At 37.0% G+C, this 15,215-nt stretch overlaps 1 protein-coding gene across 3 annotated transcripts in view; it reads left to right on the top strand.

Moving 5' to 3' along the window:
- Nucleotides 1–15,215, top strand: part of RNGTT (RNA guanylyltransferase and 5'-phosphatase) — a 173,852-nt gene that overhangs the window by 75,241 nt on the left and 83,396 nt on the right. For all 3 annotated transcript variants that reach the window (XM_048298789.1, XM_048298788.1, XM_048298790.1), the window contains exon 12: nucleotides 7,022–7,090. In XM_048298789.1, coding sequence (XP_048154746.1) covers nucleotides 7,022–7,090 — 69 coding nt within the window. The remainder of the gene's footprint in view (nucleotides 1–7,021; nucleotides 7,091–15,215) is intronic.

Genomic DNA, 15,215 nt, shown 5'->3' with positions numbered 1-15,215 from the left:
AGCTGTTGCCAGAGATTATACAGTTCAAAATAGTGGTGATTTTGTTAAACAGGTGAACCTTTGGAGTTTAGTTTTACTCTTTTTGCTTAGTTACTGAGTTACTGGTTGACATCAAGTGCTTTCAAGATGTACCTATTCATACAGACAAAATAATGTTTGCAGCTTTTCTCTGTTTTTGTCTAGAATTAGCATCTTGAGTGGATGGCTGTATGAAAGCTAGGATTTGAGCTTTGAGCATGAATTTTTTTAAAGGATTTTCATACAGTTTTACAGCCCTGATTTTACAGCCAAAAACCATGAAATTTCTTTTTAAGTAATGAGCAAGTGAGAAGTTTATACTTTGTGTTCCTTATGCAGTTAGGGCAAAGTAGAAAATTTCACTGGTTTACTAAAAATGGAGCAGTTATCTTCAATATGTGTTGGCTCCTAATTAGCATAGGAAACTTCTTTAAGCAATTACTTCTTAGAGAGCTCAGTTTTTAATGTATTTTCTACAGTTTTTGATCCTACTTTTCCTTTATGCATATTGTAGATTATTGGCATGGGTCAGGAAATATTTTGTAACTTTGTGATTTTTTGTAGCATATTAACTTAAGAATATTTAGTATAAACTGTGGTTTTCTGGCTGTACTCTCAGTTATTATGGTGCGTTTTCTTTCTTGCCTTTTGTTGCTGGTAAGATAAGTATAGCTAAAGACAATGAATAACGGACGAGAATGCATTATAGACTTGGACTTTACCCTGATGCAGATACACTTCAGCTGATACTGTTCTTACTCATTTATTTGACGTAAGGTAGCATATCATATTTTGATTTCAAAATGAGACTCATGCAGAGGAAACCAGGTCTTGTTAAATTATCGAAAATCTGCTTTTCAACAGTTTTATAGGTCATTTGTAGCAAAACATGAAATCCTATAAATGAGAGATCACTTTTGGTTTTGTGAGGGAAATAAATGCTAACATTGAAGCAGAAATCTTTATTTTATGACCGTGTGTTAAGTCACACCCCTGAGACCATTGGCCGTGATTTCAGGACCTTCAGAGGTACTTGGAAGGAGCCACTTTGAGGCAAGCAGCCAGTTGTAATGAGGCATTGGCTGGTCAAATACTTTGGCAAGTACTCATGTATCCAGAGATCTCCTTGAAAGGAGACTCCTGTGGAAGAGAACAGGCAGTGCATTTTTTCTTGCTGCTGTGGCCCTTCTGGAATATTCTGTCTAGTCTAAATGGGATGGTTTCAGTTGACTTAAAAAATGGTATCTGTGGGATATCTTTTGAGGAGACATTGAAATATTTAAAGAGTTGCATCTGCTTCCTTGTGAAATGTTTGATATGTGAACCTTGTTTCTTAAAAAAAACCTCTAGGAGATGTCTTGGTCAGAGTCTAAAAAGAGGAACAAGGAAGAAAAGTTGAAGGAAGAAAAATATTGCTGAGAAATAGGCATTAATTTTTTAATTGCACAGGCAGTACTTCATTGGACAGCTTAATGAAGATTGTGGTTCTCCATCACAGCATGCTGTAATTTGAGATTGCACAGTTTTCCAAATAAATTACTTGGCAGTTGAGCATATCACTTGAAGAGGAACTTAAATATGCATGTGAGGAGACGGTTTCATCCTCATAGCTGTCTGAAAGTTAGTCTGAAATGGTGATCCAGGCTATATCTGGTTTGGAGCAGGGAGGGTAGGAAGCAGTAGAACTGCCAGAGGTGTGGTTTTGATCCTCTCCCATCTGCTCCCAGACTGTTAATTTACACTACGTTTGTTTAGATCAGCTGTTTTACTTGCGATGCAATATTAGATGAGATCATTGGTATCCTGAATGTGAAAAAGATAAAAGTCTGCATGGATTGAGTTTCATGTGTTTGTTTTTGGCTTTTTCCTTTTTTTAATCTGTATTTCAGAAGGTGTGTGCTCCCTTTAGTTCCCAAAACCATGAATTCCCCAAAGTCACTAAAGATTGTTTTGAAAGTTTTACCACATATTTTCAGTAATTCAGTCAGTGAACCAAAATCAAAACTTCTCTTAACACTTTGTTTTGGGCTCTATTTCTGTTAAAATGTGAACTAGCCAACTTCCATTTGTGGAAAGTTTGAGATTCTGGGTTTTATTTTTAAATAATATATGAAAAATTTCCCCTCTATGGCATAGTTACATGCTATTCAATGCTTTTTTGCTTTGAGACTGAAAGCAGCTGTTCTGTTCTTGATACCTTCTCTTGCTTTTAGACGCCCAACAAACCAAAGAAGACATGATGCTGCAGGACAGGGGAAACTGGAAAGATTTTGGTGAGGAGGAGGGAGCAGAGACCATAGCCATAGCTTAGAGGACCAGCTTCCCTCACTTGACATTAAGCTACCTTTGATAGTATTTTCAAGCATTGCACAGCGGCCCATGTATTGTCTGAAAGGAAGCTTATACCCCACCACATGCATGCTTAATTCTTTTCCAGGAGGCCTCCTTTTCAAAATGTAATGTTTGAAAGCTGGAGTTTAGAATGTTAGTAGTTTGGTTGATGGCTCCATCATTGCCTGATACAGTTTGATTTATTTTTGGGAAATGTGGTAGTTGGGATGAAAACTATTTTTGCATTATTTTAACTGATCTTAACATAATCATTCTGTGGGATTTCTGATGTCATTCAAAAACAGAATTTATGAAGATTTATGTAGTAGGTTATCTACAGAGATGGATGAGCTCATGTTTATAAAACTTGACAGTTGTCAGGATATGAGAATTTCTTTGAGGCTGATGGTGAGGGCTGTCATCCTTGGAGAAGGGGATTGTCTTTAAATTGGACTGAAACCTAAGCTGGTAAAGATGCTGACTCTGTGAAGTTAGGAATGACAGTAGGCCCATGTCTGAAGGTGTTTTATATTCTGGCTAACTGGCAATTCAATTAATAGTTTATTTGTAACTAATACTTTTGAATGAAGTATGTTCCCTGTCACAGCTCTCTCTGTAGAGTGAACAGATCCAGATGATCAGTAATTTGAAGGTGGCTCTGGAAAACTCCATAGGGAGTGCAGGCAGAGTTGTTCTATCTTGACTTGAAGTGAAGCATATAGGAGTTCTGAAATTGAGAAAGCAAGGAAAAGGGACATTTGTCTTGTATTGTAACACTCAAAGGGATTTTTTTCTGTATCCCTAAGTATTTCAGGAGGCTAACAAGCAGTGTCAGTTATGAATCAGAAATACAGACAAAATGGTTAGCAGTATTTGCATATTGTGACACGGGAGATCAATAATGGTTATGTGTGTGCAAGGACCTTAGTAAAATTATTTTGTAGAAAGTCAGTATGACTTTGTAGAGTCATCATTATGTTTTGGAATCCTCATAACTCACATTGTGTTGTGTTTCCGTGAGATTTTTATTTCTTTTTTGGTGAGGGGAAGGAAAAGACACAGTAGTACCTGCTGAACTTTTTTATTTTATAAGTAATGTAATATCTGAAAACTCATAGAATCTTGTGTCTTGCCTCAGAAATACCGAAACACTAATGAAAACCTACTAGCGTTGTATGGAATCTGTATGCACCTCAGTTTTCTTGTCTTCCTGCTGAAGGAGCAAAGTGATTTCTTTGTTGGTATAAGTACAGAGAGATCTCTAAAGCGTGAATTTTCAATTTTCCACAGAAGAACTGCTGACTAGTTCAGTATTCTAGCAAAATCAGCTTCAGCGAGTTATTAGCGCTCTTTTGGTGACATACTGCTGCTCTTCATCTCAGTGGTTAAGGAGCAAGGAGAAATGCTGTTACTCATCATACAGCTCCACTCAATCCATGCAATTATACCATTCTTTTGCTTAGAGGAGTGTTATTAGATGTAGCAATAATTTTAAATTTAGTTAAAAAGAATGAAAGGGAAAGTTTTAAATAATAAACTGTAATATGAGTATATGGCTTATTGCAATGTTCACGGGGAAGAAGGAAGCTGAAAGAAGCGAACACACGGGATTTCAGGTGGAAATAGATGCCACGAGGCTACAAGGAGTTGGATGCCAGAAGAGCTGGTTCACATGCATCATTTACCCGTCGTCTATAAAATGTGATTGAGATGCATTGCGCTTTATCTTACCCATGGCAGTCATCCCAGTCAAGCAGGTGTGCCATTTATCATGGCGCCGATTAAAAAAGACTGTTCTGTTCAAGTTAATTAAAAATTTGAACATGTGGAACATTGAACAACCTTTTTTAAAAGATGAACCATGATATTTGCATTTGAAGTTCATAAACTGAAAAATGTAACTTCCTTAGTGTCAAAAATACTTGCTTGTATTGTCAAACATTCCTTTTCTGCTCATTTCCTTGTCATTCCAAACCTTCTGCAATACTCAATGTCTGTGTATTCTGCTGTTCACAGACAACCTTTACACAGTTTAATTCTCAAGAAAATTTTTATTTTCTTGAGTGTATGAGGAATAAGGTCAGAGAAAATGTACATTCCTTCCTGAATTCCCTCCCCTCAATTGCTAATCCTTTCTAGTCAAAATTCCTTTCTAGAGAGAGTGTTATCATTCAAATACATGTAATTGACCTAATGAGAATGAAAGCAGAATAACTGGAGTACAAAGAAGTGTAGTTATCTGTTGAGGACTGCTGTGGGTTTAAAATCCTTTTGTCTTTGATATCTAACCCGTCACTTGGGAGAAGCTTAGTGAGAACACTGTGGACCTCCAAACTGAGAACATGTTTTACTCTGAAACTGGGTGGCAGCTTGATGAGACGGATTCCTTTACATTTTGTAATTCTGGCTAAGTAGTGAATGAAAAGTATCAGAAGGTATTTCTGAAATGAGAAATTTTTAATTTATATTTTCCTCTCCATTCATCAAGTTGCAACAGTACTTTAATGTAGTTTTCTAAAACTGCATGTTCACCATAGTGGAGAGAGTTGCATGCCAAACAGTGCACAATAATTATTTTATGCTTTTCTACATACTCCAAATTTAAAGATTGTTTCTATAGTCTTAAGTTTTATTTTGGGAAGGAATACGTAATTCAGTTATGTAGGCTCCAACACCGAAGTAACTGTGTCCTCAAATTGTAGTTCCCTTAAGAACTTCAAAAACAGAAGCAGAAACAGAGGTGATTGATTTTTCTTTGTCACTTTGGTTAATGCCTTTTGATAAGTTAGGCAGAAATTTTTAAAAAGTATGGTCTCAGCTAATTTGAAGTTTCTGGTTTTTTTGTGGGGCGTTGTTTTTGTTTTTTTAAAAATATTGTTATTCCTTAGTATTATTAGTATTCAGGGAGAGTTTTTTTGGTACCTGAATTTAATGAAATCAGTCTTGTGCATTTTTGTAAGTTTGAAGCATACTCTTATTACAGATGACTGGCCAGTCAGTTTTGGAACTGCAAAGTAACTTCCAAGTGATCCACAGAAGACTTAGCTTGTGTAGAAATTTTAAAAACCCACAATTTAAAATACTTTTTGATATTTGTTTAAATATTTTTCCATTGCTTTAATAAAAGCAAAGACTAACAACAGATTTATGAAAGAATTTGGGATTTTTTTATTGTTACTTTGTGTAGACATATGGTAGCAGATGCATTACATTGTGAGCCTCAGCTGTAAATTTCAAGATAGCAACAGGTTATAACAGCAGGCTGTAGCTTCAAGTTTCAATTATGAGCTTTCTCTTCTGAAAAATTGTGTTTCATTGGATAATTCCTTACTCAGAATTAAATATTCCTAAAGTATTTTTCCACTTGAGAGTACTCTCAATAGTGTGTTTTTTGCAGTTAAATTGTATCTAAAAGGTGAATAGTGAAAGCTTTCTTTGTTGTTGGAGCTATAGGCACAAATCTAGGCTAATGACTGGGTAAGAGAAGAAGCTAGCTTTTTGTAGCAAAATGATCAGTTGTTCTTTGCAAACAGTTACAGGCTTAAGTGAAATATGTTGAATTATTATTGTTCCAAGTATTTGGCCATCAGGCTTTTGATCCATGAAACAGAAAAGTGCATTGCTTTTAGCTGTACAGCCTTAGTAGGATACAAATGTTAATTCTCAGCTCTTTCATACTTTATTGACTTAATTTGAATAATTTAGTTGTAATTTGGTCAGCAGGTCATTAAGTTGAGCTCTAGAAAGGAAATGGTACAAAATTAGCAGACCAGGCCAAAATGATGCTTTTAAAACTGGCTGTGATTTACTGGTTCTGTATTTTCTATGTTTTATCACCATGTGGTTACTTTTATGTCAAAGTTTTTCAAATATTGCTAAAAGTACCTACAACTTCAGGACAGATTCTTCATCTCAACAGTAAAACACAAATTGAAATTAATAAAGAGATATTTTTGTAATTCTCCTAATTTTTGCTATTACTTGTCAGTTATAATTCTCCTTGGTTATTTGCTTTTCCTTGGGCAAGTCATAATTTAATATGGAAGTATATAATCAATTCTCATAACTGTTGACTATCTGGTTTCAGTGGTTTGTTTAATTAGATGTTTTTTTTCTCTGGTAAATGCATCTTGATGGATATATTTACCTCCATATGGAATTCACAGTCTTTGAAAGCATAAAATAGAATATTCAAGATACAAATTAATTCAAAGAGTTGTTTTACACTCAAGTAACTGTGTTACTGGTTTATGCCCTAGTTAGAAAGTCTGTCAAACATGAATTTCAAATGATGCCCTGAAGTATTTTTCAGGATATAAGTTCAATCTAAAGTAAGTGCTACTTGCATGTTAAAATGGCAAATGGATTTTTTTAATTTGCCCACAAATGACTGTAGTGTCCTGTATTAGAATTGCTATTTCTTCATTTTCTAGTGTATAGAATCATCTTGGTTTCTAAGTATTTCTTTTTGGACAAAGGCATTTTCTAGCCTTGAGTATTCTTTGCAGAGACTGCTACTTTGTTGACGTTGACATCTCCCAAGCTCTAACGTTAAAGCACAAATAAGCTGTTTACTGGCAAACGATTGCAGTAGTAGCATATAATCCACCACTGTTCACTTTGATGTGCATTTCTCTATGGAAAAAGGATTTCTTTCTCTTTTGTTCTACAGCTCCTGGAAGGAAACTTTGCCAGAGAAGTTAGCCATGAAGTGGATGGACTGATATTTCAGCCTACAGGAGTAAGTAGCATAAATAATGGATTTTTCTCCCTTTAGTCCCAGATGAAATTCTCACTCTTTCTCCCCACTCATCCATCTTTGTTTTGGTCAGGATTACTTTGCAGTGTTGTTTCTGACTAGTTGCTATCTCATTTGTAGTATGTGTGATTTCTTACTAATTGATGGTGGTAGTTTTCAGGAACCATCTCATATTTTTTTAGAGACTGTACTATGGATATGTGCTGCTAAATAATCAAGAATTTTCTATGACTGCATGAGTTCCATTAATCTTTCAACCATTGATTTGAGCTCTCATATTATTTTGCTTTCTCAAGGATGTTCACACATTAAAATTTCATTAAAATTTGTGACTCGTGTTGTTTAGTGCAATTGAAGCATGATAAGTTCTTGAGCCATGTCTGCCAGTGTAAAGGTATATGAGTGGCCTGGGGAGAACTTACCAGAAGTACTGCAGACTACCAGAAAAAATAATGCAAGTGGTTCCCCAGCAGGAAAGGTGGCTTTAAAGGAAGGCAATAGCATGGCCTCATCCATTCTATTACTCCTCCTGTTGAATCAGATACAGTGGATACACTGGAATGTGTATTGTATATTAGCATAGATGGTCACTGTAGCATCATCCATCTTGACTTTTTTCTTAGCTTGTAAATCATAGGATGGTTTGAGTTGGAAGGGACTGTAGAGGTCATCTAATTCCAATCCCCTGCCAGAAGCAGGTAGAGACACCTTCTGCTAGACCGTGTTACTCAGAGCCCCATTCAGCCTGGCCTTGAACACTTACAGGGATGAGCATCCACAACTTGTCTCGACCACCTGTTTCAGTACCTCTTTCAGACCACCCTCATAATAAAGAATTTCTTCCTAACATATAATCTAAACCTACTCTCTTTCGATTCGAAGCCATTCTCCCTTGTCCTGTCAATATATGCCCCTGTCAAAAGTCCCTCTCCATCTGTTTTGTAGGCCCCCTTAGATATTGGAAGGCTGCTATGAGGTCCTCAGAGCCTTCTCCAGGTTAAACATCCCCAACTCCATCAGCTTGTCTTTATAGGAGAGGTGCTCCAGCCCTGAGATCATCTCAGTGGCCCTTCTCTGGGCTTGTTCTAATAGGTCCATGCCTTTCTTATGTTGGGGGTCACAGAGCTGGGCACAGCACTCCGTGTGGGGTCTCATGATAGCAGAGTAGAGGGGCAGAATCACCTCCCTTGCCCTGCTGCCCACGCTTCTTGTGATGCAATCCAGGGTATGATTGGCTTTCTGGGCTGCAAGTGCACACTGCCAGCTTACGTTGAGCTTTTCACTCACAAACACCTCTAAATCTTTCTCCCCTGGGAGAAAGTCTCAGTCCACTCTCCACTCAGTCTCTGTTTGTGCCTGGGATTGCCCTGACCCAGGTGCAGGACTGTCACGTTGCGCGCTAGCTCAAAGAGAAGCCCAGAGGTCTAGCTGAGACCTGACTGGTTTATGGCGGCTTCACACAAAAGGCAGAAGGGAACGAGCTCCTCAGCCAGGGGAGCTGTCTCTGAGCAGGTGGAGGTGAAGAAGCAGAGAGAAGGGACTCCTCATATAGGTTCCGTGCAGAGATTTATTCAGGTGAAAGGGTAGGGACGAAGAGCCAAGGATCTGAGGGTGTCCAGGGATTTTATAGTGGGGATAGGAAAGTTGGGGATAAGGGATACAGCCAATAGGATATGGGATAGGAGGCGGGGTTGAGAGCAAGGGAACCAATGAGATTAACACATAGGAGGGACTAAGGGAAGGAGCCAATGGGGTGTCGAGTATAACAGAACTTTCTAGAACTTATACACATTAACTTGAGGGAAATGAATATACATAGACTTATACGTAAAATAAGGAGGGGAAAACATGGACCAATCATACAAAAATATGTGAACTGTAGAACTGGGGGATTATGGGCTCTCACCCTAACCAAGAGTGAGGCATTAAGCTTCGGTGCCTGGCCACCACAGCTGAGTGTCGGTTGTATCCTCAGGGGTCAGGGGGGCTGCAGCCACTTGCACTGCTGCACAGGACCTTGTACTTGGCCTTGTTGAACTTGGATGTTTGCACCAGCATACCTCTCAAGCCTGTCAGGGTCCTTCTGGATGGCATCCCTTCCCTCCAGTGTGTTGATGGAATCAAGCAAGGAATTGCTTTCAATTATTTCAAATTTCACAGGTATTTCTACCCTTCCAGTTACTTGTGGAAAGTACATGTGTATACTTCTTCAGTTGAAATGTACTTTTCCTGGTCTGCTTCATGTACTGTAGGTCTTAGCAAGGGGTGATGATGCTCCCATCTGGAAATAAGATAAATTTCTCTATTTCAAGTTCTACATCAGCTAACTAGGCAATTAGGCCACATACATTTTTGGTTTTTTTAATACATAGCTATTTCCAGTTTAAAGCAAAATCACTAGGGGAAAGAAAGTTCATGCTTTCATAAGATGTCCTGATGATATCTTAGAATATTGTTAGACTCTAAATCAATCAGAAAGGTTTCTCAGAAGAAAATTAGAGGTTAAGCTAAGCAGAGTTACTACAGCTAAATTTGAAATTACCTTTTCTAGTTGAAACGAACTTACTGAGGAATGTGTCTCTTAGTCACTATTACAGGAAATCAATATCTGATATGTTTTGTGTTTCTAGAACTTGTGTTTTCTGATTTAGCACACTAAAAAATTTATAACCCAACTAAAACAATTTTCTTTTATAAATGCTTATAAAGGTTATTAATCTTTAATGTATTTGTTTAATTTAATGTTCAAATTTTAGTATAGTTTCTGAGTTTACAGAATGTAAGTCTGTTGCATCTGTTATTAAAATGATTTTCCTGGATGAAGCAATGTTCAGTTTTCTCAGTGTAATTAGTTGAGAAAATATAAATAATATATTTAGAGTGAAAGATACCATTGTAGACCTTTTACTTGGGAAAGAAGTATCAAAGCTGATTAACTGAAAACGATGAAGCTGATAGAGATTGCTTTTTTATTTTATGTGATACAGAGGGAATAAATTAATAGGCAACAATACAAGAGCAACAGTATAACAGTGCATAAATGACCCCTTGAGAATACTAACTGAAATAATTTTTGTGTTGTAGTTGAATGCATGATGTATTATGTCGTTTCAGAGAGAAAACAACAACCCCCTGTTGTTGATTGGAGTGTAGAGCCCCAAACTTTGGTTATTGTGAGAGTTTAGAGACCTTTATAAAACCTGTTTGCCTCAAGTGAAGAGACCATGGCATATCCAGAAGAAAATTAGGAACCATAATTATTGACATAATTGATCTTGCATAAAGAAAGGATAGCAGAAATGATGCTGAGTTTCAGAAGATCTGGGAAATTCAAGAACATCTTTTGGGAGCTGTTGAAATCCAGTGTGTGTTTTGAGGAGTACACAAATGTAGACAGGAATTGAAGCAAAATCACAAAGAAGGATGAAGTGGCAGCAGAGGAAGATAAACAGAATGTCAACAATTACAGTCAGAAAATTCTTTGGGGAAAATTACCCACACTTACCATGTTTTTGATAGGTGAAGCAGAATGCAGAAGTCAACTATTTAATACAGAGAATGTTGAGGTTATTAGTTCATACTGTTTGAAAGTCTTTTCTGAGTTTCCCTTCCCCTCTGCCCTGGTTTACTCAGAGGTGTTCTTCTTGTTGTTTGGTCTTAGACAAAGGCATCCAGACCTGAGTATATGGATATGTTCCCCACTAGCTGCAGGTAACACTGGTACTGGGAGTCAACATAGATGGAGAAAGAGTATTTTGTTGTTTTGAAGTTTGGTTTAATTCTGATTTGCAATAAAACTCAAAATATCCAAAATGATCTGTGAATATGCTTTTAGCTTCTAAGAGCTCTGGATTTTCTCATTTTTCTCTTTGGTTTGAAGTGATTTCGCATCAAGTGCCTCTGTATTAGTCCAGTTTTGAGAAATTTATATGCTTTAATGAAAAGGGATTTGTGAAAAAGTTTTACTACTGAATCTAGGGTTTCAGTTAGATGTAAGAGGGTTTGTTTTCTTCTGTTAGTATTCCTATCTAAACTCTTATTATGAATAGTGAGGTTCTTGTACTGAAGCAGAAATTATTTTGCACTGTGACTGATGGTGGTAGAAACAATATTAAGGAGTAAGGAGATTGTTTTCTGCCTGTGCAGGTGAGTTTATTTTGCAAGATCATACTAACTGAGCATTATTTTTCCCAATTCATCACTTACTTGAGTTACTTATATTGGTTATTGCTTGGAGTATACAAAGGCTTTCATTACACATTGATAGTTGAAAGGCAATGGCTGAGGCATCCCATCTTCATCCCATTTCCTTCCTTCTCAGTCTGAAAGCTTTCACAGATCATGAGAAGAGCATGTTTAGTGGAAGTAATGGATGTTTTTGCCTCATTTATGATTTAAGAATGCTTTGTTGGTAGTTTGATGTGATGTGTGGTTCTTATGCAATTCCTGCATTAACATACCATACTCATAACAACTCCATTGCAAGAGAGAAATGTCTTCTTATTGTTTCTCCCCTTCTCTTTGTACTCTTTTCCTTTACTCTTTTTCTCTTAATGTGTTCTCTTTATCTGGCAGCCTGTTTACCCACTCCTTTTGATTTCCCCTCTATGTTGATTCTTCCTAACACTTCTTTTCCCTGCATAATTTTCTATCCATTTAAGATCCTATCACTAAAACTCCCATATGCCTAAATCAGCTCTATTCCATTTGACCAACTTTCTGATTCCTCTACCTGTAACAGGTTGGCAGAGCAGGGCCCAAAGGTAAGTGCTAAGTAGGAGTAAAACAGAGCAGCAGGAAACTTCATGGACAGGTACCTCACCCTGGGATCATGCCCCAGACAATGAGTGAGTTAGATTAAAGGTAAAAGCCACATGCCTTATTTACAGATTCTGAATGCTTGTGTAAAGATTGGAAGCTTTCAGTCCTTTTTTTGAGAGGTCGCTTCAAAACAACAAACTTCTTACATTTGTTTTAGAACACTTGCAGGTTGCCAGCCTGTATGTTTTTTATTAAAATCTCAGAAATGGCCTCGTCTGATGGCAGAATTGGCTCTTTGGCCTGTGCCCGCTCATCAGTGAAATTACTTTTCATGTCTACCTTGTAAATTGAACCTTTGCTAGATATCTCAGACTGTCTTATTTTTATGCTAGTAATCTCCTAATAACCAGCTTTCTTGCTGACTAAAACTATTGCTTTTCCTTTGCTTTGGGAAAGGATGTAGGAATTACTTTCTTCCTTTAGCCAACTAAATGAAGACTCACTGGCCATCAGTTAGGAAGGCCTAAGGACAGCTTTTGAGCATATGTGGAAAGCTTGTATCACAATTTATAATCTTCTGTTTTGTGTTTGCCTTCGGAGCTCTGTTACATTTTTGCATTGGCTCCAGCCGATTTCTATTTGGTACTCCTCCATGCTCTTATTTTGGATGAAGAATAAAGTCCAGTTATGTGGAATTGGGATTTTTAGAGGGAAGGACGAAGGACAGCTGCAGAGCTCTGTTCTTCTAAGATAAATGTTATTTTAAAGAACAGCTGAATTATTTAACACCCAACTCTCCATACTGAATACTAATGAAAAGCTTAGCCTTTAAAATGAAAGAATAATGAACAGGTTTTTATAACTGAATAACACTGCATGAGTTATTACTATATCTTTCTTCCCTTCCCTTGGCAGACGTAGTGGTGATCTGAAATGCTTGGTTGCCTGTTAATTATTTGTGCTATTCCCATTGTATAATAGGCTGTGTTATTTTCTGTCATTGTAGAAGTTCATCCAAAATTGCTAAAGTTAAAACTGAATGAAATATCTCCAAAAGATACCACCAAATAAAATATCTCCATGATTTGTTTCATTAAGCTGTGCCAGTTGGTCCTAAATAATCCTATACAATTGGAAAGCCTTTTCTTCCACAGTATATGTTTTATCAAATGGTGTGGAAATTTTTAATCATAGGCCTAGTCACTTGCTGGCTTATTTCAGAAACTCAGACATCCTGTTTATCAGTGATGAAGCAACAATTATTGTTACGTATTTCTAGTGCAATAGCAAGTAATGGCTTCAGACAGACTCAGATATAATCTCAATACAAAAGCTGATATATAAAGGCTTAGGAAGAATCATATAATAGCATAGATTTTTTTGCTTCTAACAAATATGTGTTTCTGGATTTAGCTTTCTAATTTTGTAGTGATTCATGTAATATTTGGAGGCAATGGAATAGAATAGAACGGAATAGACTATTTCGGTTGGAAGGGTCCTACAGTGATCATCTAGTCCAACTGCCTGACCACTTCAGGGCTGACCAAAAATTTGACCATATTCTTAAGCACATTGACCAAATGGGTCTTAAACACTGACAGCTCTGAGGCATTGACCGCCTCTCTAGGAAGCTTGTTCCAATGTTTCACCATCCTCTCAAGTACAGAAATACATCCTGATGTCCAGTTTAAAACCCCCTGGCACAGCTTTGAGCTGTTCCCACACATCCCATCACTGGGAGAAGACATCAGCACCTCAGTTTGTTAAAACAGATGCTAAGACCACCTGATTTTTTTCTCTAGAGTTTGCAGCAGAAGGAAGGAGAATCTGGAGAGAATCATTTTCATCAGTCTTTGTGTTGATCCACATTACTAAAACCTTTAATGTATCTAAATTTAGAGTATCTCTTTGCTAAATGTGATTTCTTCTGTAAGAGGAATGTTCCTGACTGAATCTGTTACTAGTCAGGGGATGCTGTTGTCATATCAGTGTGCACTTTTTGTGCAGTTGTAGGTTTCCTTTTATCAGAGAACTTGCTGTCAACCTCCTGAAATGCCACTGAGATTTGCAGCTCTTTTCTGCCTATGAATAGTTGTTACATTCAATTTCCATGGCGATGCTCCTTGCAATTCATCTTTTAAATAGCTATTCCTATCTCAAATATACCATTTTTTCATATGCTTTATGAACATACCCAAATATATTAGCAATACACAGTATTCCTTTGAGGGGCTTTCTGTGACTATACAAGTAAAATTTTTATACCAATTCAAATTTATCTTTGCTTGCTTGGGGTGATTTGTTTTCTACCTTTTTTTTTGAAATCAGAAAACTAGAAAATTAAGAAATGCTAACCTAAACACCAGTAAGGTCTAATTAAATTAATTACAGCTCATTTAATTAAATTGTTAGACTCTTAGATACAAGTACCATGATTTTTGAACATAGCAGTTTTTTATGATTTCCACTTACTTTCCAAGAATCTGAGGTAATTCACACTCCAGAAAATTCCTACATTTCTTTTAGGTGCAAACTCCTAGCATCCAGAGTTGAAAAAAAAAAATGGCCACCCTCCCCCCCACTTTCCATTTATGAGTCATTTTTAGCTCTTAATATAGAAAGGTTGGGGTATAGCAAAAATTTTTCTTGTTTAACTTTATGCTGTTGGTCCTCTAGTACATTCAGATTGAAATGCAAAGGTATTTGCTATTTGCCAGAATTGTTTAACCTGACTTCCTTATTATGTCAGCCTAGATAGATGTCAGTGCCTTGAGTCTGATTACCTAAGGAGAGTGTTGGTTTTAATTGCTATGTTGTCTCATTTGCTTGCTAATGACCTATACTGCCTGACATTCTCTGATTTCTCAGGCAGTGAACTGCATTTATGGGTGCTATCTAAATAGCTTCTTGAACTTCTGTTCTGCAGTTTAATCATTCTGCCTGCCAGTGGCAGTAGGAAAGATCTTTCCTACATTATGTGTACTGGTCATCCTTGGGATTGTTAGTTGACATTAATATGGTGGTGTTTGTGCATGTGTTGTTTAGGAAAAGAAAAATACACTTTCTCTACCCGCTACTGTTTGAAATGTTGGGAAAATAAAGATGTAGAATCATCATTCATAAAGGCTTTCAAAAATTATTTTTGCATAGTTTCTTTGTCTCAAAGCTGGATGTCAGGGAGCTTGTGGAGTGCACTTGCTATCATGCTTCTAAATGTGTCAGGTTGCATGTACTTTCTAACTAAAATAAATAGGTAAATGTTAGGAATATATACTGTAAATGGGATTTCAGGTGAGAATACCAACACAATTGTTCAGTGTAGGTTACGGGACGGCCGGACGTAAAC

The sequence above is a fragment of the Corvus hawaiiensis genome, chromosome 3 (genome assembly GCF_020740725.1).
Source record: "Corvus hawaiiensis isolate bCorHaw1 chromosome 3, bCorHaw1.pri.cur, whole genome shotgun sequence".
Lineage (NCBI taxonomy): Eukaryota > Metazoa > Chordata > Aves > Passeriformes > Corvidae > Corvus > Corvus hawaiiensis.
This window is presented reverse-complemented; position numbering and strand designations above follow the sequence as displayed.